Genomic DNA, 27,731 nt, shown 5'->3' with positions numbered 1-27,731 from the left:
GCCCGATAGTAACCTCCTGCTACGTGTGTGTGTGTGTGTGTGTGTGTGTGTGTGTGTGTGTGTGTGTACGCGCGCGTGCGTCCCCAGCATGAGAGAGTCTGTTTATACTACGCACCCCCTACCCCCGCCCCCAGCTGCGCGCCCTTATATGGTCAGAGGGCCTGCTGGTGTGGTGTGAGCCTTCCGGACCAATCAGACGAGGAGAAGGAGGTCTGTGGAAGAGGAAGCTGCGACTTTCTCTGGGTGGGACCAAAAACCGGCTTCTGCTGTTTGAACAAAATGAATGATCGGCTGTGAGAGGCAACACCGCGGCGGCTACAAGTATCAGACCCCGAGACTCGCACCGGTGCAACGCGGAGATCTGCTTTTTCTGAGCCAACTCGACCCAAACGGGACAGATTATCTTTCCAGCGATGCAGTGTAAGTGAGCACGCGGCTGCTTTTCATTCATATTTCTGATGCGGATCGCTCAGTGCCACAGCAGGGCGTGTAACCTCCTGCAGAACACGCCGATTCTGCGTTTAATGTCTCCAAATCGTTGCACATTTACGTGACAATTCGACGCAATCCTTCACGCGTTCATTTAGTCCGGTATGTATCACATTTTTACCCTTTTTTGTTGTTATAGTTGAGCTGTCTTGTTTGGATTTTGAAGTATTGCTATGAAAGACAAACAAATTCACGTTTATTTTTAAGGCTTTGGATGGAAAATGACAAAACGTGATGTTATTTAGAGGCTGAACGGCGGATAAATAAATGCATAATTAGGTTTAAGAATAGATTGATTGATTGATTGATTGATTGATTGATTGATTATTATTTATTGGGCGTTTCCATGTCATTGACTGTCTGTCCACGTACTAAGAAAGCAGAGAAAAAAGACAGTTGAGACTGTTTTTCCACGCGTCTTAGATTTAAAGGTAAAGCACGCATTGCGCGCACGAGACGGGGCGCGTGGCGTTCGTGAGCTGCTGCAGATTATATTACGCCCAGTTTTAACGTTAAAAAAACCGCAGTCCTGCTCCGGGGGCAGATTAACGGGGCCGGTTAACCGTTTTGTTTACTCGTTATGTCTCGTTTTGGTCGACGTGACGTGAAGAGACGAGGGCGCGTGCGGCAGAAGCGGAGCAGGAGGCGCGCGTCATCTGTCGTTTTTAAGGGATTATCATAAATATGGATGATGGCCCCAGACACTTGCTCCAAACGGTCAGGAGTTGTTGTTGTTGTTGAGACAGAGATGTTTTTTTTAAATAAAGTATTAAAATAATTTAAGAAAGTGCAAACTGAAAGTGGAAACCGTGGACACACCAGTTTTTCTCATTTATACAAATTTACACCCCCATTATTTGGGTAAAGAAGAACACAACATTGTAGACAAGTTGTGTGTATGTGTGTGTTGTGTGTGTATATGTATGTATATATATGTGTGTGTGTGTGTGTGTGTGTGTATATATATATATATATATATATATATATATATATATATATATATATATATATATATATATATATATATATATATATATATATATATATATATATATATATATATATATATATATATATATATATATATATATATATATATATATATATATATAAGAAACAAACCGGTGTATTCAATCATTAATTATTTTTATTTCTCCCCATTTTAAATCCATAGGTTTTATACCATTTAAAATTGTTGTTCTCCCTCCCAGAAGTCACTGGCCAATAGTCCAATAAATTCATCTTCAGAGTTCATTAGAGAAAAAAACAGTAATATAACAGTGATAATAGACATAAAAAATCATTAACATTTACATTACAATCAGCAGCAGGTGGAGGAGATTATGTTATTGATATTTTGCCGTTGTTACGGACTCGAACGGTAACAATGATCAAAACACATCTACGATACAAACACTCAGCCAGGCCAAGTATTTATCATCATGTCATAAACGCATGATGTATAGGTTTAATGCTCTACTCCGAAGCCTTCTGAGAAAAGTATCACAATGCACCTGTGCTGTACATAGTCTGAGTAAATGTTAAAGTAGGTGACCTTTACTCCGGGACACTCCCTTTGTAAAAACATGTAAATTCAGCTCAAGATAAACAATGAAAGTGAAACAAAAGGATGCGAGGATGTTCTGAAAGTTTAATGACTTTGTGAACTCGAGCGTGCCGTGGAATTATTGCGTGATTTTTTTTTCAACCGTCTCATTGTTAAAAAACGTACTAGTCGACGCTACAAAGTTGTTACCCAGGACACACGCCATGAGCCCATTTTACCTCAAACACAGCACCATTATTACATCAAAAAGTCAAAAAACAATCACATTTGTAAATATTCTCCATCTAGAAGCCTCCAGTCGCCATATTTCAACTTTTATTTGGGTGCTGATGTATTAAAAAGGTCTCGATGTGCAATAGAAATAAACATTTGATTAGTCGACTACAAAAATAATCATTACCGTATTTTCTGGACTATAAGTCGCACTGGAGTATAAGTCTCACCAGCCGAAAAATGCATAATAGAGAAGAAAAAAACATATATAAGTTGCACTGGAGAATGAAATGTGTTTGCAAGTGTGAAAATAACAAATAATATCACAAATAAGTCGCTCCGGAGTAAAAGTATATAAGTATAAATATAAATAAAAGTTGCACCCCGGCCAAAACTATGAAAAAAGGTGCGACTTATAGTCCGGAAAATACGGTAGTTGCAGCTCTACTTGACACGTACTTCAAGTTAATTGGGCCTGTCAGTAATTATTATTATTATTATAGATCAACCCACTGTTTTATATGTAAAGCTGCAGTTACGAGATCACAAATACTGCCATTATTTAAGTAACAGTCAAAATATCCTGTTTTATAGCCTGAAATACATGGGATTCTTCTTTATATTTATAGTCAGCCGGCGGAAATATCCGCGGCTGAACCACAGCAGATCGATCACAGATATGGATTTATGGTAATGAGGGCATAAGAGTTATGACTGTCATCTTATTTTAGACAAACTTAAAGATGACACATTTTGATACTGAGACTGCAAAAAGAGTGAAATAACGCTTTAGATGCAATAAACAAGGCGAGAGTGTATACAGCATAAGCAGCGCAGTTTTACCTGTCAAAGTGGCAATTTCGATACAGATAATAAAATAATTAAAAATAATAATAATTTAAATGTTAAAAAAAATTATAATGATAAATTACAATGACAAAACTTATGTAATTTAGAGGCTGAATTGCGGATGAATAAATGCGTAAAAATAAAAGATTATATTGAAACTACTTGGAGAAATATATTTTGAAAAATTTGATTAAAAACTAACAAGGAGCACAATAAAACACAATCACAGTTAAGAGATCAAAAAAAGTTCCTCACTTTTGTCAATAAAGATGATTGTATCCTGGCCAAACTAATAAAAGAATCCCATGTATTTCAGGCTATAAAACAGGATATTTTGACTGTTACTTAAATAATGGCAGTATTTGTGATCTCGTAACTGCAGCTTTACATACAAAACAGTGGGTTGATATATAACAATAATGATAATTACTGACGGGCCCAATTAACTTGAAGTACGTGTAGAGTAGAGCTGCAACTAATGATTACTTTAGTAGTCGACTTGTCAAACGTTTATTTCTATTGCACATCGAGACCTTTTTATTACATTATTATTGAAATATGGCGACTGGAGGCTTCTAGGTGGAGAATATCTACAAATTAAGTGAATTATTGAGGAAAATGTGTTAGATTTTTGAGATTTTTATGTAATTATGGTGCTGTTTGTTGAGTCTGCACAGCCAGATTAACAACTTTGTAACGTTGAGTGAGTTTTTACAAATGCTACTTCAACTGACTGCTAAGGACGGCAAAGAAATAAATTTTTATTGGTAAGATTGTGTGAAAAAACGCCTCGATTTAATGATAAATCATAATGGCGGGGATGACTTTAATTCCTAATGACACATAATATTTAAGTTTGTGACCGGCTTTATGAAATGTATAAAGTTAATGTGATGGATGTATTTGTTTGTAATATAGACTGAATAAAAAGACACATTTTTTCATCTAAAGTGATCAAAATGTTTTAGTTTTTTAGTTCTTATGATTATATTGTGACCTGAATAATCACGTAATAATCTTGACTAACTGCAGACGTCTTTGTACTGTTTTTGAATATGTTAAATGTTCTTGTTCTAAAATATTGTACATTTGGCTGGGGATGTTTTTAGAAACAAAGAGAGGTCATTTTAATCAAAAAAGAGTCAACTTAAACGTAAAGTGCTTTCAATCTCGCTTTTTATGTCACATTAACTTTATTTTATCATTCACAACATTTTCTCAACATATATATTGCAATCCAATCGAAATTCCAACTTGTCAAATTGCTAAGGTTGCTTAGGTTACTTGGATATTAGAATGTCTTATGTTTTTAGTTTGTAATTAAGATGATAATTAACCATTTTCATATTTGAAACTTTCATTAGCAGATTCTAACATGTTACTCTGAACTATAAATTAAACTATAAACAGCTATTGCAGCATTATTCAAGGCGTACCAAGTGGATTAATCAAATCTAAGAGCTAATTCTATTTACTCCGCAACAGGTTAATTGATTTTAGAAATAGCTGTCAACTATTTAATTTTATTTACTAATTAAGTAATCAAATAATGCTCTAAACGCAGACTCTGAACCTGCCATGAGCCGAGAGAAGAGGTTTTATGAGTCAGACAAAGCAGAAATCTCACAGAAATGTCTCAAAGAATGTATTCATTTAGTGTTTTTGATGAAAACAACCTTTTGTCTATAAATATTCTGCACCAGGACGAACTCAAACGGAATATAAACCTCATATTCACAGGCTTTTTGCAATCGATTAATCAAATGAATAATCTCTAGATTTATCGCTACCCAAAATCACGGTTAGTTGCCGCTCAGAAGTTCATGACGTTTAGTCCCGCCCCCACCAAGCACACGTGACACCGGAATTTGGGGAATTGTGTTAGTCAGCATTCTGCACAGTTCAAACCTGCAAGTAAACATGAGGCAGTAATAATCACCATAAAGCATGTCATTAAATGGAATATGAATCGTACTTGAATAGAGCGGTCACAATAGGCAGTATGTCCAGGGTCATTCTGTACGAAGCCATAACTCTGTAGTTTACACCTCTACAAACGATTACATGAACTGTTCAGAATAAATGGGGAAAAGAACTCAAAATGCCTCCTATAAAGAGGAAGCTGAAAGTCCTGACTGTGTCTGGACCTTTGTCTAGCCATGATGTGTAATGATATACAAGTCTTTAGAAGTACTATTAATGAGGGCGGAAACGAGTTCATCGATGGAAATAATTGTCTTCTAATTTAGTAAAATAATCATCGTTAACTGGATGAGACCTTTCACTCTAACCAGCTCCCCTTCCACTCTGGCCCGTTCCCTTCAACTGGTCCGTTCCCTTCCTCTCGCCCTCTCCCCTTCCTCTGGCTCTCCCCTTCCTCTGGCTCTCCCCTTCCTCGGGCCCTCTCCCCTTCCTCGGGCCATCTCCCCTTCCTCGGGCCATCTCCCCTTCCTCGGGCCATCTCCCCTTCCTCGGGCCCTCTCCCCTTCCTCGGGCCCTCTCCCCTTCCTCTGGCCCTCTCCCCTTCCTCTGGCCCTCTCCCCTTCCTCTGGCCCTCTCCCCTTCCTCTGGCCCTCTCCCCTTCCTCTGGCCCTCTCACCCTTTCCCATTCTTCGGGCCCTCTCCCCTTCCTCGGGCCCGCTCACCTTCCTCGGGCCCGCTCCCCTCCCCTCCCCTCCTCGGGCCCGCTCCGCTCCCCTCCCCGGCCCGCTCCCCTCCTCTCTCCCTCTCCCCCTCCTCTCGCCCTCTCCCCTTCCTCTCACCCATTCCCCTTCCTCTGGCCCTCTCCCCCTCTCCCCTTCCTCGGGCCCTCTCCCCCTCTCCCCTTCCTCGGGCCCTCTCCCCTTCCACGGGCCGGCTCCCCTCCTCTCGGCCCCCTCCTCAGTGTGTCAAAGGGCAGATGAGGCTGCTGCTGGTATGTGTTTTGAGCCCCCCAAGATAAACAGACCGGTCCAGACATGGCCCGGGCCACAGTGATCCAGGCTCAGCTCGGGGGCTGCGTCCTGGAGCGTCCTGGAGCTGCCGGCCGCAGCCCAGAACCTTTTGTTATGAAGCTTTGTGTTGTTTTCTGTGATGAGGTCATGAACCCGAAAGCGTTTGAAGTCGAGCAGTTTTCTGTCTTGCCCCATATTCTACATTTGTAACATTTTTGTGTTAATTTAGACTGAAACCAGGTTTGAAAAATGTGGTCTGGTGAGTCTACTTGATAAAAGCAGAATGGAATGTGATGTAAGTTGTGGTTCGTTCAGTTTGTTTACCCAACTTTAACCATAAGTGAGCAGAATGTTTGAATTGTTGGATCTGTCCATTTATCCACATTTGATTTCATTGCTGCTTACTTATTGTTACTTTATGGCAGAGCCCAGGGGCCAAATCGGGCCCTCCAAGCGATTTAATCCAGCCAACAAACCATCTTTCAAGTATATAGTTTTTAAAAAAAAAACTTACTTACTGGTTTAATTCTTGGTCAGCACTAGACCTGGTTTGGTCACAAATTACTTTTCAATGGTAGTATTAGTGGGGGAAAAAATTGAAAAATAAAACAAAAATTGTGTCAAAATATTGAAAAAAAAATCATTATAATATGTTTTTTTTAGTTCAGGTTTAATTATCAGACAAATGTGAAACGTTAATCACAAAGTGCATGAATATCAGCCTATACCCTTATTTACTGTTTACAACATACATATTTTTTCAGATTTATATTTAATCAGCTCTTTTTATAGCATTACCAATCTCTGTATTATTATTGTGTTTGCATATCTTCTCAACAAGAGTAATAATATTATCTAAATTACGATAGATTCCCCACTTCTATGTCTAACAATGTTGTATATTTTGCGTATCGGCTGTGCCAAAGTAAAAAAGTACTATAATCAAGTCCACTAACATCACAGCAAATTGAAAAGCATTATTCAAGTTTGCGATGTGTATTTTCATCCCTCTTCCTCTATTCTTTTGCTCAGTGTTGAGACATAAACTTAAAGAGTTTACCTGTGATATACTTAAACACAGGAAGTGAAAAACCTCGCTGCGGCTCAACAACAGCAACACTTTTTTGAGCAGAGTCAGTCGCACTCGGCCGCTAAAACAATTAGACAAGAACCGCAAAGCTCTTCAGACTGAGCTGCCATGTCCACGGTCTCTATGCAACACACACACGCACATACGCACACACACGCGCACACGCACGTGCACACGCACACGCGCACACACACACACACACAGACTTAGGGGTGGTTTGCAAACTTGTCGCTCTGAAATGGAACGGGGAAACTGGAAATTTACCCATGGATCTACCAAACGATTGTCCGTAAATGCTTTCGAATGCCGCTCCACGGTTCTGTTTTGTTTCAGCCGTTTTAGAAATAGAAACTTATTATTCGGTTGTTGACATTCTTCAGTGAATCTTGTTGTCGGACTTGTAAAGCCGGATGGACCGCCTCATTAGTTACCACTAAACTGCAATTCTAACCAATGCAAACAATTAGACTGTGCACTGCGTTTTTACATTCGACTTTAAGCGCAGTATTTGTCCAGTAAGTTAAGAATTTGAATGAAAAAAGGTTGCAGTTGTTAAGGTATTAAAACAACATATGCAGCTTTATTATTTAGAAAACGTGCTCTTCTGCAAACATGTCTGTATGTGCGTCTTATTAATTAAGCAGTTTAGCTTTTAATATTCTGATGCTAAAAATGTATCTAATCACAATGTTTGTAATAAAAATTGCATTTGGATTATTTCTCAAAATGTAGTAAACATTTTCCTCTGCACAAAATAAAAGATCTAAAGCGCTATTGTTATTGTTACAGTCTATAGATCATAACTGGAACTGTGACTGTCATATTTTGATTGTTATCTAGACTAAACTGACTCTAAACTCATATGTAAAGTATTTTTAATCACAAAAATATAGTGGTATAATTGAATCAAAATGTCAAAAAAGCATAATACATTTTCAGATTGTCATTAATAATACGCTTTATCCGTAAACATTATCTCCCTTGAAGCATTCAGTCACCATAGTTCAACTGTATTATTATATGAACAAAAACTGATTGAAAACCTTATTGCCTCAAAGGGAAATTTGTTACAGAGACTGCTTTTATATCTATTATTTTTATTTTAGCATATTCAGCGAAATCTTTACTGCTACTGCTACTGCTACTGCTACTACTACTGCTACTACTACTACTACTTTTTATTTTTGTATTATATTTATTTTTTAAATTATTGTTTTAATATTATTTGTATTATTAGGCCCGAGCGCCACAAGCTGGCGAGAGGCCTATTAATCTCGCAAGGCCGTGCAAAGCATGGCTGCGAAAGTGCGCACATAGTGCGCACGAAATCGACTCGCCCACTTCCAAACACTCACTAACGCACTCCTTCACTCACGCACGCCCCGTGCATACTAATTAGTAGTAGGAAAATGGAACATTACCGTTGTAAACGGGCGAAGCCCGTGCAAAAGTGCGCACTAAACGAGCACTTTACAATGGGAAAGTTGGAATGAAAGAAAGAAAGACGGTCGTCATCCCCATATAAAACACTCATTTGCCCTAAGTAGCTCACAAATACGTTCCCCATCTCTTGCATGTTCCGTGCATATAAGCATGTAATGCAAAAATTGAACATTATTACTGCATAGAGGGCCAAAAACACAAAGTGGGCGGCGCCCACTCAAAATTAACGAAAGTACCCGTCAGTGACCAGGGACCCACACCATGAGGTAGGAAAGCGCGAGCGCTTTCCGAAAATGTATAGTTTATGATATTTGAAAAATGGGAAACATTGTTTTCGCATCGGAATATTATTCTTTCTTCTTTCTTTCTTCTCGGGACCAACCCCCCTATTTTTCACCCAGTGAACATTGACGAAAAGTCACAAAAATTTGCACACCTCTAAAAATCGTGCCTCTCTACATTCTGGCTATTTCCCTTTTCTAAAATAAAAAAAATTGGCGCGTCAGCGCCCCCAAATGAACCAAAAATGCATTGAGAGATAGGAAATGACCCCAAAAAATCTGATCGTAGAATCATGAAATTTGGCGCAGAGGTAGATGGTGACAAGAGAAGTAAAAAATATTATTACGGCAACGCCGTCCGCCCAACCAAATGTCGGCCATATTGCTTCAAAAATGGCTAAGCATGACTCGGAGTTTTTTCAAACGTCGTACTTTTACGAACTCTTCCCAGGGCGTTGGCCCTAAAAAGCTGAAATTTGGTGAAAATGCTACTGAGGAGTGGGACATCAAAAGTTATTCAAATTACATTGATACCTGTCACGGTCTCTGTGCGGCGAAGCCTCAAACTTTAGCTAGAATTTCAGAAATCTCCCAAATTTAACATTTCTGCCGTTTGCACAGATAAAGTCCGAATTGCGTCAAATTAGAATCAGTTGTTAAACTCTTTGCCCTAAACCTACTTGAAGTGAAATTAATTAATTTGGCGCCACAGCGCCCCCTACAGATTTTATATGGAGGTTAAATGTTTAGTTTTGCGAAATTATATGAAATTTGACACACAACTCAATTTTGGCATCCCCATCAAAAAAGTCAATGAGACCCATGTCATAATTGTTATGGCTTTGCCGTAGCGATGACCAAAACCTCCCACGTTATTCCAATGGGGAAATCGCCAGAACATGTTTACACTTTATACTTTCACCAACTCCTCCCAGGGCGTTAGCCCTATCAATGTGAAATTTGGTGAGACTCATCTTCAGGGGTGGACCATCAAAAGTTATCCACATTTTTATTCAAAGAGTCACGGTGTCTGTGCGGCAAAGCCGCACATTTTGCCGAGAATTCAAAATAAAATTGCTTTTTGATGGTAAAACAAAGGGGAGAAGATGTGACAGCGTCACAAATTCAGCAGTAGGCGTAATAAAAGGACAATTGGGGCGCGTTAGCGCCCCCTCCTCTTGCGGCGTCGCGTCGGTGTGGCGGCGGCGTGGCGAGGGCCGATCATTGCCGCTTGCGGCTATATTTATTATTATTATTGATATTGATATTAATGTTCCACCCCAGCACTGAATGTGGTCTAATTATTGTGCCATCATCATTAAAATTGTCTGATTATGTATTTTAGAAAGTCTAAATGAACAATTGAAATAAGTGTCTGACTAATCGACAACAAAGAATAAAGTCGATCGAAACCGTCTAATTGTATGTGTTTTTCCTGTGTCTTTGCGCAGTGATCGCCTGCGAGCCCAGCACCGTGTCCGAGGCCGTGGCGATGGAGCTTCCCCGAGGAGCCATCGCCTTCGCCGAGTCGCCGTGCGGTGGAGCCGACGGGGCCGCAGAGCTGGAAGACGCCGCCAAGTAAGTTCAGTCCACACATGCGAGGGCCCTCAGGAGCAGGGGCGGGCCTTACGGACACAAAACATATCTCGATATAGCATTAGTCTGTTTTTATCGCGTCATTGACGATGTTCAGACGGTATTTTGTGCCGATATTTGCCTGCAGAATGTCTTGGTTGAGGTTCCGTTTTGTTGCGATGCTAAAATCTCAAACTTGGTATTGAGAAAAAGAAAAAGGCTTGATCGTAGTTTAATCGTAGTTTCTTTAATGTTAGTTCTGGTATAGATCAAGAACGTTCCAAAACTATACGGGAAGGTTCCAATTTTGTACAATTTGTCATTTTATTCAATTTTTTTTCAATATTCATATTTGTTCAAATGAGTATCTTGTTTTAGTGTCGATTAGTACCTGGGTATGAATAGTTTTGGACTAATCTGACGCATGTTATCAGAGATTATCCAAGATCTTACAAGTGTAAACATTGGAGTGACAATAAGTGTAAGTGAGTTTTATCGTATTATTTTCTCGCATGATCTTGATGACAATATCATGGAAATCTGTCAGAATGTGCCAGATGTGCCTGGAGTGTCAATCATTTGTTTGACGTTCTTGTTTTGTAAAATTAACTACAAACAGTAAGAGCAGGAATATCACTTTATACCATTATTTTAAAGATTACGTTGCAATTATGTCTTCTTTTAGGCACTTTTACTACACAATTATTATCATTATTATTTCCAGCACAGATTGTAAAGACTGGGCTGACTTTTTAAATGTTACTATAAAAAGGCCTATTATTTATGATGATTTTTATTGTTCAGGGTTTAATTAGGGCCGTGGCATTTTACGCAAACAAAAGATGCTTAAAGCATCAAATAGTGAAAGTTAGTTCTTTATGTACTATCTCTATACCAACAACTCTCATCTAAACATGTATTGACACTCATAAAATTACAGAAGTGGGACGATGCCCTTGATCTTCACTAACATTTGTAAAACACCACATGACAATTTAAAAAAAAGTGACGTTAAGTCTTTACATTTGTGTCAAAATCAAGTTTAAAATGTGAGTATTGTGACAGAGGGATTGAACAAGATGGATATTTTTCAAGATTATTGAACAAAAGGTTTATCACTGGTTTACTAAATAATGACAAACAAAATGGTGGTTCAGTTTGTTTTTTTTAATGCAACTTTCCAACAAATTTAACTTAGATTTACTTTGGGTAGAAAAAGCTTCAGTTGTAGTCATCTGGACTCAGTTTGAAAAAATAGACGTTTCGACTCTCATCCAAGAGTCATTGAGAGATTTACTTTACACAATTTAGCATACAATTCTTCAATATGCCCTGATAAATGTATGAAAAAACTGTATTGAAAATAGATGATAAAATTTTCCTGAATAGTTTTGTAATGAATTTGATCTATATCCAAACAAATATAAATACAAAAAGATATTTTGAGATAATATTGTAGAATTAAATGCTAAAGTACAGTGTGGTCTGTTAAATTATAGTTGAGTCGATTTCTTTAGCTATAATTGAGGAAAACGTGCGTAAACAGATATTCATATTTACAAAGCTTACTCACAGACTTAATGAAAATGTGTGAGTAATTGCGGTGTTTCCACGGGAGTCTCTTGAGTTCACGCTCCTGGTTGCCCCCGGAGACGTTCTCTTCTGTAGTCCTCCGGGACCCTCACTCACACATTTGTTTTTCCTTTTTCCTCAGCGAGTCGTCGGAAGAGGAAAATGAGGAGGAGAATCGAGCTAATGACGAAGTCGCAGCTCCGCCGGCTCAAACAGGTGCGTTTTTAAAGAGGTTCATCGAGGTGGATTCTTTGTTTTTAATTATTAATGTTTGTTATTTTGTGTAAATTCTGCATAAACTTTAACAGGAATGAGTGTCCCTGTATGATGTGATGTCACTTCCTGTCATTTTCTACAGATTTTTCAACATTTTCTCCACAAATACCTGCTCGATTGGTGTAAAACTATAATGTATATGTACAACACGTACAAATACACTAAATAAAGTCAAAATTGGGAACATCGTAAAAACCTGTCATTGGCCCTTTAACAGCTGTCCACATAAATCATTTAATCTAATAAATAATACTAATATATAACATAAATCTATAATCCCAGTAAAATTATAAGTTGGCTAATACAAAGACCAATTGATTGACTAAATGACCAAACTTTTACTTTTGATTATTTAAAATTTGGCCCATTGAATCCATTTTTTTCAGACTGTTGCTAATCTCTCTGTGGTAACAAAGGCGTTGCTAAAGCGGCCTTGGTTTGAACACAACATCGCTCGGTCTGACCTTTAGTTTAAAACAGGAACTCGGCCGTGTTTACCCTCTTTGTCCCTCGTCACGCCAACGTTTGATCTGGCGCGGCGGGCGATAAAAGCCCGTGACGACGGCGTCGTCACGTAAAACACGGAATCGGCTTTATCTGTTTTCCCAGCGAGAGAACGCGGCGCGGTTTGGCAGGAAAACGTCTCTTCCTTTTTCCTGTCGTTTAAAGTTCCAACTGGAGGCCTCGGACACGTTCGAGGGGAAAAAACATAAATAAAACTATCAGAGTGGCTGTGTTATAAATTGACCTAAAAACATACAAGGCTTTAATGTCGTTTTACTGGAATTTAATGGAGATGTAATTGTTCCCTTTTAATTATAGTTACATATTATTGTAGTTTTTATTGCTTAAAGTATGTGGTGAAGGCCAAATGACGGCAGAATTATTATTATTATTATTAATTATTTATTCCTGGTTCCGCCCTGGTTTAGTCCTGAAAATGTCCAGTGTTGGTTTTCCTTCTAAAATTTATATTTTTAAAAAAAAAATTATGTGTTCTAACATTTAAAAATAAAAACATTTAAATTTGAACAAAAAAGATTGATGTGTATTTTTAATTTTTATCGTATGTTGTGTGGTGAGGCTGGGATATTACGAGTGACAGGGAATTGTGTTTTAAAGTTTAAAGCAAAAACAGGATCATTTACTGGAGATTGACATTCTTCATCTATTAGCTTTAGTCTTTTTTTTTAAACGAGCTAATCGTCTGTCAGTAAAACGGGAATCTAGAACTGTTTTGGTGTTGAATGGCAATAGAGATATGAAGACTATTAGATTAAAAAATGTATTCGATTTATTGAAATGTGACCATTTCTGAACTAGATTAGGTCTTTTTTTGTTCAGTTCAATGAAATGTGAAAATTTTTGAAGCAAATTCAAGTCCTTTCTTTTTCATCTGCCGTTTATGTCAAATTAATCATTCAGAAAGTTTTATGTCATAAAAGCAGGACACATTGAGGAGCGAAAATGCGTTAAGAAAACGAGAATATGTAGGATTTTTTTTTTTTTTGTCGTTTCTGTCGTCACGTTATAATCACAATATTTATTCTCACAATAATCTTTACACTAAAATTATAAATCGTGACATCTCTAAATGGCAACGATTATAAGTCTGTATTGTTAATGTTCACAAAATGTTGTATTGAAAGCCATTTGATTTTAATGGATCCAATTATCTCGACTCATGAAATATCACGCAGCCTTAACTTGCCCGTAGTATTCTTGATTTTATTTCTGTGAGTGCGTCGTGCATTACCCCGGGTTTTCGTTTCGTTTCAGTAAGCGCCCCTCGCCCGGTCTCTCTGCGTGTGCCCGTGCCCTCGGACTCCGCCCTGTGGACGTCCCGGGGCGATGCCGAGGTGAAGCTGAGGATGGGCGATTCGGGCATCGCCGCCGAGCCCGCGCTGACCATACACCAGATGTTCGCCTCGTCCGTGGAGCGCTTCGGGGATCACCCGGCTCTGGGCTGGAAGGACGGGGAGCAGCAGAAGAGTCTGACCTACAGAGAGTACTACCAAACCTGCCGCGTCGCCGCCAAGAGCTTCCTCAAGGTGAACCACTTAGCATGTTTTACATTAAGCATGTTTTAATCCAGTCGTTTCCAAGCGTTAATGATGTATAAACCCCTTAAATGTTACGTCAAAGGCAAAATGAAGCAGGTAATAATACACTTTCAATGATTCACTGACGTCAGATCGAAATTCTAATAATTTGAAGCTTTTATAACAACAAAATAAGCAACAATTAAGATTTTTTTTCGAGGTAGAAATGTCAGTTCTATTACATAAAATGGAGAATATACAATTTTCTTGCTTCAAATGTGGTATTTAAAGGCGCAATGGACGATATTTTGGCGATTTGAGAACGCAGGCAGAAGTGCGCAAGCGCACTCCCCCGTGCGGACTGATACAACACACACGTGCGTTTGTTTATTAGCGCGACGGATCACATCGCATCACTCTCATATTATGTCTGACAAAACCATTTTTCTGTCTCATTTGTTTTGGTTTCAAATAAGACTAAATTAAATCGAAATTGAAATAAACCATGATCGAACAATAAAAGGCCCTGGTGTATTTTAGTATTAATAAATAATTGTGACTAAAAACTTTTAAACAAAGATGGTTTCATCATTGAATCAAAATGTCAAAAAAGAATAAACTCAATAATACTTTCTTATAGATTCTCCCTCTAGAATCCTTCAGGCGGCATTTTCTAACCTTTTGTTCTTTTTAAATGTATTTTAAAAGCCAAGTTGAAATGACTAAATGAAAAGTCGTGAATCATTCTCTCGTTTGCCTCGTTGTAATTATTTCTGCAGCTGGGCTTGGAGCGTTGCCATGGCGTCGGTATCTTGGGATTCAACTCTGTGGAGTGGTTCATCTCAGACATCGGTGCCATTTTGGCCGGGTGAGTTTACGCACACTTTATTAGACTCTTAACACCGGGCGTGTCGCTGGATTAGGGCGAAAATCAAACAAAAACAAACTTGTTATTTTTTATTAGTCGACTTGTCAGCAATTATTACTGTTAAAATAAATCAAATACAGGTTGAAATATGGCAACTAAAGTATTCAATTTATTTTATTTTCCTAAATTGTATTCATGTAATTTATTTAATTTATTTAATGTATTTAATTTAATTCTATATTTCAAGGATACAGTGTATCCTTGACATATGTCACTTGTAGGATACGTGTGGTATTATTGATGCACATATTGTTGAAAGTTAAAGGTTGAATGGACGATTTTTTTGGCCCAAATCTGAGTCTTATTTCCTCGTGACGTGGACTGCCAATTAGTCCTGCCACGTATCAATCATAAAACGCACCTACCGCTCACCTGCAGCCGCGTGTGGCTCGTCCCCACGTTTCCGCGTGTCTAAGCGCATTGATCTATCATAATATAGTTCCCTCAGTGTACCGGACAAAATGAAGACGGAGAAAGACTGTTCGAGCTGACTCAAAAGTAGACGGAAATCTACGGGAGACGAGCGATGCGATGCGCTCCGTTGCGCTAATAAACAAACACACGTGTGTGTTGTATCAGTCCGCACGGGGGAGTGCGCATGCGCACTTCCGCCTGCGTTCTCAAATCGCCGAAAAATCGTCCATTGCAACTTTAAGTGGTGACAGACTTGAGACCACATGATGTTCCAGTTCCACCTCCTATGCAGCACGTAGACACAGTGTGTGATTGACAGTTGATCTGTGGAACAATCTTCATTCCTTTTCACCATCACAAGTATCGGCTGTGAAACACTTTGAGTGTTTATTTACTGACGTCTCTGATGTGAGATTGTCGTGTTACACGACCAAACATCTGCAGCATTTAGGGCCTGTCGCGTCTGAGATTACCACGTACTTTTAGGAGAAGTACTGGCTTGTGTAAACATGTATTTTATTGTGTATATTCAATGCCAGATTTTTTGTTTGGATCCAACTTAAGTAATACTATGGAAAGTATTGCAATATCCATGAGTTTTGTGTTAAAATGCATTGAAACTCTTTGACTATAAAGATGTATTGAACTGATTTTAAAATGCAAAATATGTGCCGATAAATTAAAATAAAATGTAAACAATGCATCTAAAAATGTGATTAAAAAAATAATCGTGCATCTATATTTATGAATGAGAATCACTACTTTTCTATTGCTCTGTCAGTATTGATATATCAATATTGTGATTTGTATTACAGTGTATTACAGTGTATTACACTGTATTACTCTATTACACTCTATTACACTATTAATCTCTATTACAATCTACACTTACACTGTATTACACTCTATTAACCTGTATAAACTATTACACCATTACTTTCTATTACACTCTATTACACCGTATTTATTACACCGTTCGTTCATCTGAAATATTCCACGTTGAAAAAAGAATTTATAAGTGAAGAAATACACGGTTTTGCATGTTGTTAACAGGTCGATGATGTCTGAGACCAAATGTTTAATTAGTTGATTATTTTATCACGATTTTAAGGATTCAAAATTTGAAACGTGCAGCCCCTGAAACGTGCAGCGCTTGAAACGTGCAGCGCCTGTGCCCGGCCTCTGACACCAAGAATGCCCTTAAACCTGTTCATCAGCAGAACCAGTTCCACCGGTGCAGTCTCTCGCTTGGAACACGTGTGTTTGGAACAGTCTGTCCTACTTTCCTTCAGCCATAAACGTCTGTCAACAAAATGCAATATATGATCTATGTCAAAGTCAAACGGGGAAAAAGCCTAAATCGGTGACTGTCCTAAAATCCAATCGTTATCCGATTTCGGGAGTTTTCAGATTATTGTAAACCGTTACATCTGATGTGAGTGATCTGATTGTTCGATCTGATTGTTAAATCCTGAGCCAGAGAAATGATATTAAAGACAAATATTAAAGAGAAAACGTTTAAAGAGTTGTTTTAAAACCTATTGTACTTTGTCTTACTCCTTGTTGGTGTTTTCTTGCGCACGTAAACGCTCGCCGAAAATCAGATCTAATGATGGGTTTTTCTGATTGTTCTGATGTTTTACTGGCCGTGCGCTTGTGCCCGGTGACTTTGCAGGAATGAGATTAAAAGTTAAAAATAATAACACAATGCCCACAAGTTTTGCCCACGTGTTTTGCCTGTGAGTGACGCTGGCGTTGTGGTTGCAGGGGCTTCGCGGTGGGCATCTACACGACCAACTCGCCGGACGCCTGCCTGTACGTCGCGGACAACTGCAAGGCCAACGTGATCGTTGTGGAGAACCACAAACAGCTGCAGAAGATCCTACAGGTCTGTGCTGTTGTCTTTTTAAACGTTTTACTGGTTTGTCACGCGTACGAGGTCAAACATACACTTAAAGGAAAAAAAATATATATATAATTGTTTGGAAAATGAAGTCACTGGGATAGGCTCCAGTCACCCGCGACCCCGAAAGGGAACAAGCTGTCGAAAATGGATGGATTGATTATTTGCATTGTTATTTTTAGATTTCCATATTTTTAAATAATATTTAAAGCCTTGTAAACATACATTAAGCGTCTGTGCATTTGTACGTTCATAGTTTTAAAAGTCGTTCATATTCATGTTAATGTTATAAATTGCACCTTTTTTTCATAGTTTTGGCCGGCGTGCGACTTATACTCCAGAGCAACTTGTATGTGATATTATTTGGTATTTTCACACTGGCAACCACAAAAGGGCGCTCTAGGCTCTAAGCGATGTAGAAGAAGAATCTGCACTTCCTCTACCTCCGGAGTTTGTGGAGTTGTTTAGAAGTGACACAGAGGAAGAAGAATTCAGTGGATTTAGTGATTTGGGGTAAAACTGATGCTTTGGTAAACTTGTTAGCATGTTCTTTATGCTATAGTTATCTGAATAACTGTTTATGTTACGTTAACATACCAGACACTTACCACAGTTCTGTCTGTGCGTCATGTAGCTGAAGGTGTTAGCGTTAGCATACGTACACCTATTCACCATGTTCTCTAATCTGTTCCTATTTCAAATTGCATTTCAAGATTAAATGTCTGTTCTTGGTCTTTTTTTATCTAATACATTCCCCCAAAAATGCAACTTATACTCCAGTGCAACTTATTTACGTTTTTTCCTTTTCTATTATGCATTTTTTGGCTGGTGCGACTTGTGCAACATTTTTTTGTGATGTTTGATGTGAAACTGTCTGCTGCAGGTGGAGGACCGGCTGCCTCATCTGAAGGCCATCGTCCAGTACAAAGACGCGCTGAAAGAGAAGAGGCCAAACTTGTACTCCGTAAGCGCCCGTTTCCGTCTGCGATCTCCGTCCGTCCAAGCCGCGTTTTGAACCTTTTTTGTCTCCGGCAGTGGGCGGAATTCATGGAGTTGGGCCGCGGCGAGCCCGACGCGCCCCTCGACGCCATCATCGCCAGTCAAAAGCCGAACCAGTGCTGCACGCTGATCTACACCTCCGGGACCACGGGCCAGCCCAAAGGAGTCATGCTCAGTCATGACAACGTAGGTCTCCAGGGACGACGCGCTAAACGCCACAGTGCTTCTCACAGCAATTAGAGATACTGGAGTGGAGGATAAACGGAGACACTAGGGCTGAACGATTTAGGCAAAATCCTCTTCTTCCTCTTCATCCCCATGAAAAGCGCTCGTTTGCGCTAAGTAGCTCACGAATACGTTCCCCAACTCTTGCACGTTCTGTGCATATACATTGTTTTCGCATCGGAATATTATTCCCTAAATGTACAAAAAATGCATTGAAAGATAGGAAATGGCCCCCAAAAAAATCTGATGGTGTTGAGGAGTGGGACAATAAAGTTATCAAAGTCTTTTTGATATCTTTCACGGTATCTGCAAACTGTAGCTAAAATTTCAGAATACTTTCAAGTTACATCTATTTGCGCATACAAAGTCCGACTTGTGTCAAATTTGAATCAGTTGTTAAACCCTTTGCCTTGAACCTACTTGAAGTGAAACTAATTAATTTGGCGCGATAGTGCCCCTTATAGAGTGAAATAAAATTTTACAAGGAGAGTAAAATATTTTTTTATTTTAAGAAATTTGACATAAAATTCCATTTTGGCATCCCAATCAAAAAAGTCAATGAGACCCATGTGATATTTGTTACGGCGTAGCCGTAGCGATGAGAGAAACCTCCCATGTTATTCCAATGGTAAAATCGCCATATCTCTGAAATGTGAAAAGCTGACACTTTATACTTTTACGAACTCCTCTTTGGGCGTTAGCCCGATTAACCTGAAATTTGGTGAGACTCATCTTCAGGGGTGGACCATCAAAAGTTAATCCTTCTAAGAATCACGGTCTCTGTGCAGCTAAGAAGTTCAAAAAAATCTCCTTTTGTATGGAGACCACAAAATTTAGTTCTTCCAAAATGTATGAAATTTGGCACAAAATTCCATTTTGGCATCCCGATCAAAAAAGTCAATGAGACCCATGTCATATTTGTTACGGCGTAGCCGTAGTGATGACAGAAACCTCCCATGTTATTCCAATGGGAAAATCTCGTACACTTGCTATAGCCCGATTAACCTGAAATTTGATGAGACTTATCTTCAGGAGTGGGCCATCAAAAGTTATAATTTTTTTTATTCTAAGTTTCCCAGACTTTGTGCGGCATACGTTTCCCTTTATATGTAAAGTAAAGTGGAGAAAACGCGATGGCCCATCCCTGCTTAGCTTCTGAGTTCTGACGAGACATTGGGCATTGACGTGTTAGTATGGCAAAGTTTTCAGGACCTATTGAAGCCAACAACAACGAGCATGCTAACAGCGCACTTCCTGGTTCTCAAAGTTCTTTAATAATGAACAACTAATAAAAATACAACTGAAACGCGGTAGACCCCAATTGTAAATATTAGTCATAGAAGTATTCAACTCTACCTTGTTCTACAGTTCATGGGTTCGATTCCCGGACCAGACCAACATCATATGATCTCTCTGGGTGGAGTCTGCATGTTCTCCCCGTGTTACCGTGGGTTCTCTCCGGGTTCTCCGGCTCCTCCCACCGTCCAAAGACATGCATGTGTTAGGTAAAATTGGCAACTCTAAATTGGCCCTATGGACAGGTGTTGAAAATTAGCATATTCTGCTATAACACTTAAAACATTGCATCTGGTTCGTCCAATGCTATGTCCATATTAAAAAAATTAAATAAAATACAGTAAATTAACAAAAACATCTTCAGTAGTGCAACGAAAATGTACACACAATAAATTTGTTCTTGTGTTATTGTTATTTATTTTAACAATGTGTGGATATAGTATTTATTGTGACAAGCCTCTGTACGGCCCCTCGTAAAGCTGTGGTAGACGTTTTGTTTCCCTCCAAAGAGTATTTTAAAAGCATCTCTTTCTGACTAAATGAGACCGCTGGACGCTGTCTGCAGCTAACAACACATTGAAACAAGCCCTGATTGGCTCTGCTTGTGCGGCTCACCTTTATCTTTGGTCCTAAAATGAATGCATGTGGATATTAACGATGTGCCAGAGGTTTCCGAGGCTCCGAGCGCCATGGACGGATTGGACTGCCTCCTTCTGTGAACATCAGGATCTTCGGCCTTAAACTGTATTTCTAACCCTTTGGTTGTGTTGCGTCTTCAGCTCACCTGGACCGCCATGTCCACCTGCCGACACGTGAACCTGACCGAGCCCAGCCAGGCCCAGGAGGCCATCGTAAGCTACCTGCCCCTGAGCCACATCGCCGCTCAGATGGTCGACATCTGGGTGTCCATGAAGGTGGGCGCAGTCACGCACTTCGCCCAGCCCGACGCCCTCAAGGTGAGACCAGTTTAAGGGAGTTTCCTCTAAGGTTTGGTGCCCTGTGTGTATTTATATATTATGTATATTTAAACACACAAACTCAAGATGAAAACAATTACCCGTTTATTGGGCCGAATGGTTTCTTCCAAGAAAAGTAGAAAAACTACCACCAATCGTTTAGATCATAATATTGTATTTTTACTTTTGCATTGTTTAATATAAGGCCTAATGTCATTGGCCCGTTGTGCACTTTTACAACATTGTCAGTTTTACTTTTCTTAATGGTACAGCTTAATTACTGCATCAATGATCTAAAAGCCTTTAGTCGATGATCAGTCAACATATGTTGGTTTACAGAGGCAACATATCAAAATTTAGGTTTGCAATCTATTAAATATCACACGTATAATTAAAATAAATAAATACAAAATAATCGCAAAAGTGCTGATGAAACATTTTAATTGACGGTTCTTTAATTGTTTACTTTCAAATCAAGTACAAGATTATATTTCTGCACTAAATATTTGTCAAATAAATCACAATTTTCTAAAAAGTCAACTAATATGTTTAAAGGTTTTAACACATTTCTGTTGGATTGTCTGAATATTGTTACTAAGATACTCTACAATAGATAAATCCCACCCCTACTGTTCAATCAGCTTTTTTTTTTTTTACATATAAATATATCATTTCTAGTTATTTTATGCATGCATAGTCCTGTCTTAAAGTGCACTTTATCCAGTGCATGCTTTTAGAGGCACTAAATAGTTTTGGAAACTTTGGCCTTGCTCTGTTTTAAAATAGAAGCACAAAACATTTCTTTATCAGACTAAACAAAAAGTCATGAGTTTGTCAGTGTTCACCAAAAAGTGTTGAGTTTTCTGCTTTCGGTTTGTGACTTTCCCACAACTGCTCGGTATCGACCGACAGGTTTTGACTCTGGTTTTCTTTTAGTAAAGTTAGAATGGAATGAGGCGTGACGTCACTCGACACATCACTCGTTCAGGCCGTCTTTCTGCTGAGGCAGCACTTTTCACCATATACTAAAAATTTATAACAATAGATTAAAACAGAGAATATGGGCCCTGTCCCAGTGGCGCGCACCCTCGTCCCAGTGGCGCGCACCCTCGTCCCAGTGGCGCGCACCCTCGTCCCAGTGTTACAGGCTCTGGTTTTGTCTCTCACAGGGGTCTCTGGTGAACACGATGAAGGAGGTCCGTCCCACAGCTTTCATGGGCGTGCCCAGAGTTTGGGAGAAGATGCAGGAGAAGATGAAATCCATTGGCGCAAAGTCTTCAACTGTTCAGAGAAAAGTGGCAGCTTGGGCCAAAGACGTGGGACTTCAGGCCAATCTCAGCAAACTGAACCAGTACGTCGCCTATTTAACACAAGTTTAACATTTACTTTAGATGCGAGATGTACAGAATAATGCACATATATATGCAGCTTCATTTTTGTTACACATGCACATTTTATCAGACAATGGACAAAAAGGAATAAATAAAGGTTAACAAAAGCTGCAAGAAGAGCGGATTTAAAAACTTGCTGTGTAATCCTGTAGGAGTATTAAGTGTCTATGTATTGTCCATTCATTTTTGGTGTACATTTCTCTTCTCAGAAACGGTGCGAGCCCTCCGTCTTCCCTCAGTTACCAAATCGCCAAGAAGCTGGTGTTCAAAAAGGTGCGCAAGGCTCTGGGGCTGGACCGCTGCAACAAATGCTTCACTGGTGCCGCGCCCATCACCAAAGACACGCTGGAGTTCTTCCTCAGCCTCAACATCCCTCTGTACGAGCTGTTCGGGATGAGTGAGAGCTCTGGCCCACACACCATCTCTGTCCCCGAGGCCTTCAGGCTCACCAGGTATGCACCCACTTTTATTAAAGGATTCTGTTGTTATTGGCCTTTAAACACGAGAATCAGTGCCTTTAGTTTGGCATCACATGTTTTAGAAAGTAGAACACGGGGAACTAAGGTCTGTCTACTGGCAGCAGAGGGAATTACATATTTGAGAGGGGAAAAATGTGGCTTAGTAGTTGTAATGATCGTGATTAGACGGCAGAAATGATCAGAACGAGTCTGGAGATGATTTATTATGGACTTGAAAACGGCACAGAAGATTCTCAGAGCGTGGCTTGCGTGTCGAGAAGAGGCCGCCGATCGCGAAGAGGCCGCCGATCGCAAAGAGATCGAGAAGAGGCCGCCGATCGCGAAGAGGCCGCCGATCGCGAAGAGGCCGCCGATCGCAAAGAGATCGAGAAGAGGCCGCCGATCGCAAAGAGATCGAGAAGAGGCCGCCGATCGCGAAGAGGCCGCCGATCGCAAAGAGATCGAGAAGAGGCCGCCGATCGCAAAGAGATCGCCGACCGAGAAGAGGCCGTCGATCGCAAAGAGATCGCCGACCAAGAAGAGGCCACCGATTGCAAAGAGATCGAGAAGAGGCCGCCTATTGAGAAGAGATTGAGATATGTTTTTGATGAGGGAACAACGTTAGAACATGGAAACCCTCTGACTGAACGTATCTATGATGTTTTGGGAGATTCAAAGCGCTCTGTACGAGAAGACAGTCCAGCTTTACTTGTGTGCGTAGTCTCTTCCGTAGTTTAAGTGAGTGTCCTGTGTCCAGCGTGGGGAAGGAGATCCCCGGTTGCAGGACCAAGCTACAGAGTCCAGACACGGAGGGAAACGGCGAGATCTGTCTGTGGGGCCGCCACGTCTTCATGGGCTACCTCAACATGCCCGACAAGACCGAGGAGGCCCTGGACTCTGAGGGCTGGCTCCGCTCCGGGGACCTGGGCAAGCACGATAAGAGCGGCTTCCTCTTCATCACCGGAAGAATCAAAGGTAAAAGGTTCCACCCCACAAGTCCGAAGGTTCACAAGTCCGAAGGTTCACAAGTCCGAAGGTTCACAAGTCCGAAGGTTCACAAGTCCGAAGGTTCACAAGTCCGAAGGTTCACAAGTCCGAACGCTAACCCTAACCCCTTCGGACAAGTGAACCTTCGGACAAGTGAACCTTCGGACTAGTGGGCAGCCACCAGGTAAACGGAATACTTCATGATATATGATTATGAGTGGCTTCTTTTATTTGATCATCAGCAGTCAAAGGTGCGCAAAGGAGACACAAATCTGACTCAAGAAGAAGAAAATGATAGAGTACATTCTTGCACTTTGAATTGAGTAAAAGTAAAACAAATAAGTTTAAGAGTAATACTTCAAGGGCTGACAATTCACTTTTTGTCCAGTTGTGTTCTTAAAAACTAAATCTATTTTAGTGCAATAAAATATATTCCATCCCTTCTTCAGCAACTAAGTGTTAACTTTGGGAATGTGACTTCTGGTTTGTACATTTTAAGTTCATGTATAGAAGGACAAAACATTGAATATTGCAATAAAATCTGGTGTTTCATTGGACAGACACAAAAATGAGGAAAACTCAATCATATCAGTAGGAACGGTGCAAGAAACGCAAATGTTCAAATTTGTTTTTAAAATTGTCAGCATTACAGATGGGAGACATGGGACTCTATTCATGGCAACACAATAATATCATACATGATATTCAATGATATAACTTTTTTTAAAGCGCCAAATACCTTGTTAAACCACAACCTGCACTGTTCAAAAATGAATACTTACTTGAAAACTAGGAAAATACTCAACAATAAACAAAACAGTAAACACGTTAAAGGTTACGCATAAACAAACTAAATTGTAGCATTGACACAAAATTGTTATGTAAATCTACCAAAAAATATGATTTATTGATAAGGCCGCCAAAAATAAAGTGCCCCCTACTGGTCGGACAACTCATTGAACTAAAATGCAGTTAAGATAAATATTAGCATTTTGCTCAAAATTATAAAACATTTATCACAGAATAGCACATTTATTTGGTTTATAATTTCAGTTCCTGTTTGTAATTGGGCACACTGGGCAAAAACTCATGCCACTCATTTTTTTTTATTCAACATAAAAAATATATTAGTTTTGTTGAATTCATGTTTAGAGTCAAAAAAGTGGTATTTGTGTAAATTCTGCATAAACTTGAATTAGTGTCCGTGGTGTGATGTCACTTCCTGTCATTTTCTACACATTTTGCAACGTTTTCTCCTCAAATACCTGCTTGATTGATGTAAAACTATAATTTATATGTACAACAGGTACAAATACAACAAATAAAGTCAAAATGAAAAACTTCACACACTTCCTGTCAACATAAAGAGCACTGTAAAACATAAAGTATTATAAGTGAAGTTTGCTCAGAAGGTACACGTTTAACAAAAAAAAAACGTAAAACCCGTGTGTCCGTGTTCCTCGCGTGTTAAAGTTGCGTTTGCGTTTTCAGAGCTGATCATCACGGCGGGAGGAGAAAACGTGGCTCCCGTTCCCATCGAGGACGCGGTGAAGGAGCAGGTCCCGTTCATCAGCAACGCCATGCTCATCGGAGACAAGAAGAAGTTTCTGTCCATGCTCATCACCATCAAGGTAAAAACACACTCTCCTGTCTCTGTGTTTGTCTCTGTGTTTGTCTCTACGTTCACAAATAATGTGTGAATGAAAGATAAACCCTAAACGTCACATTTTGCCCTGAAAAAGCAGCAAATGTTAATGTACAAATGTCGCCATCTAGTGGTCATTATAGAAACAGCTTCTGACCAGGCCCCCAAATTTAAATCTGCGAATAAGAGCCAAACTGTGAGATGAAATATGTCATTAAAATAGTTCCTTACCTGCGTCTTGTGTGGGATAAAACAGTTAAATGTCATTAAAATAGTTCCTTACCTGCGTCTTGTGTGGGATAAAACAGTTAAATGTCATTAGAATAGTCCCTTACCTGTGTCTTGTGTGGGATAAAACAGTTAAATGTCATTAGAATAGTTCCTTACCTGCGTCTTGTGTGGTCCAGTGCCAGGTGAATGCAGACAGCGGCGCTCCAGAGGATGAGCTCACTCCGGAGGTGGTGGAGTTGTGCCGTAGACTGGGCAGTAACGCCACCCGAGTGTCAGAGCTCGCGGCGGGAAAAGACCGCGCCGTCAACACCGCGATACAGGAAGGAATCAACCGAGTTAACGAGAAGGCCACGTCCAACGCCCAGCGCATCCAGAAGTGGCTCATCCTCGACAAAGACTTCTCCATCATCGGGGGAGAGCTGGGTGAGGGAACGTGTGTGTGCGAGCTGAACGTGTGCGAGCTGAACGTGTGCGAGCTGAACGTGCGCGAGCTGAACGTGCGCGAGCTGAACGTGCGCACCAAGGGGCCGGTCTTTAGCTTGTTTTTATTTAATCAACAATTTGATCTACGTGTTTAACTTGCGTTTTTTTTTCTCCTGGAAGTACAGTTTGGATTGTGTTTTTTTTTCTTGGGGAAATGTTTCAAAATTAAAGTGTCGAAAAGAAACTAGATAAATTATGCCATTTAAAGATAGATTAGATTCAGTTTTTTTTTTTTGCATACATTTTTTAAAAAGATAATTCTTGTGTTTTTGGGATTTGTGCTGTGAAATAAATGTTTAAAATGTGTTTATTCAGCTGTATTTAAGAAAGGTAATTTCTTCAGACGATGCCGAGACACAAGTTGAGACACAGGTGAAAAGGAAAAACTGCTGAATTCACTTTTTTTCCTCTCCATTTTAACCATCGTTCTGCAGCCAGTAGATTTGTTATATACTCAAGAGCAGGTTTAAAGGCCAATTATACAAGTAATTCAATAAAACTTTAAGGACAAATGTTATGCATTATAAGTGTCATCGTGTAATGTAAATCATATAAAATGAAGGCATAAAAATCGTAAAAATAACCTTGTTTAAATTTCATTTAAACAAAAATGTAACTTAATAACACTGGTGTCAAAATTCAAATTTCACCTAATATTTTGGTGTTAAAACTTAATAAATCCAAATTCAGTTATAAACACCTTGAGACGTGTTTGTTTTCACATGTAAGAATAATGAAAAAGTCGCCCGTCCCGTCTCGTCTTGATGAAAAATAAACGGGTGATAGTCCCTCGACTGCACATTTAATAAAACGACAGTCTAATCCCCGTTTGCTTCTCTCCAGGCCCGACCATGAAGCTGAAGCGTCCGGTCGTAGCAAAAATGTACAAGGAGCAAATCAACAACTTCTACAAAGAAGTGCCGACGCCCACGAGTCCCGACGCTCCGGAGCCGCCGAAATAAACGCAACTCGTCATCCTGCATCGTCACTCCTCTTTCCGCCTGAAGCTTTGGCCCTCGTCCGTGTTTACATTTTACCTGTATAACTGTATAAAAGAAGTGAAACAAGCTTTATTTGTTACGTATAAGCTGATTATTTATTGGTATTGTTAACGGTGATACCTGAACCAATGAAGTCTAAGCGGCTACATGTGAACAAAGTGAATTTTACCGTATTACTTGATGAAAAAGGTGGGGGTTTTTTGGGTTTAAAGTGTAATTTTTCCAAAGTTTTTTTGTTTGTTTCATGGCTCTCCACGTTAAGTTAATTTCTGGTTCTCAGCTTGAAAAAATACACCTTTTAATGTTCAAAAATCCTACGTATCTTTTTAAAGCCATATTTTACTTTTTGTTCTCACCGCGTTCAATCTTTTCGTTTCCGCTCGTCTTCTCACATGACTTTTGTTTTTGTTTTCTGTGTAAACTTGCCATTTTTGTGATATTGTTGTAAATAGTGTTTTTATCAATCGTCATATTTATTCTGGCG

The 27,731-nt window shown here is 39.6% G+C and overlaps 1 protein-coding gene across 1 annotated transcript; it reads left to right on the top strand.

Moving 5' to 3' along the window:
* Positions 1-398: 398 nt before the first annotated feature.
* LOC140353426 (long-chain-fatty-acid--CoA ligase ACSBG2-like) lies at positions 399-27,507 on the top strand. The gene is made up of 15 exons (XM_072437984.1): positions 399-420; positions 10,317-10,443; positions 12,155-12,228; positions 14,068-14,339; positions 15,110-15,198; positions 17,440-17,560; positions 18,459-18,539; positions 18,611-18,760; positions 20,875-21,051; positions 22,221-22,402; positions 22,652-22,894; positions 23,658-23,875; positions 25,379-25,518; positions 25,940-26,186; positions 27,090-27,507. Exons 1-15 carry the CDS (start codon positions 414-416, stop codon positions 27,206-27,208), a joined length of 2,247 nt encoding a protein of 748 aa, XP_072294085.1. The 5' UTR covers positions 399-413; the 3' UTR covers positions 27,209-27,507.
* Positions 27,508-27,731: the final 224 nt, after the last annotated feature.

Source organism: Eucyclogobius newberryi, unplaced genomic scaffold, assembly GCF_026437365.1.
Source record: "Eucyclogobius newberryi isolate DKJ021-1_F unplaced genomic scaffold, fEucNew1.0.hap1 SCAF_9, whole genome shotgun sequence".
Lineage (NCBI taxonomy): Eukaryota > Metazoa > Chordata > Actinopteri > Gobiiformes > Gobiidae > Eucyclogobius > Eucyclogobius newberryi.
Note: the sequence above shows the minus strand (reverse complement) of the source record. Positions and strands in the feature narration are given on the sequence as shown.

What these genes read in the sequence shown, in the direction of transcription:
- LOC140353426 (XM_072437984.1), top strand. An exon ending in GAGCTGGAAGACGCCGCCAA is followed by an intron (nt 10,444 to 12,154) that starts GTAAGTTCAGTC and finishes CTTTTTCCTCAG; the next exon opens with CGAGTCGTCGGAAGAGGAAA. An exon ending in AGCTCCGCCGGCTCAAACAG is followed by an intron (nt 12,229 to 14,067) that starts GTGCGTTTTTAA and finishes GTTTCGTTTCAG; the next exon opens with TAAGCGCCCCTCGCCCGGTC.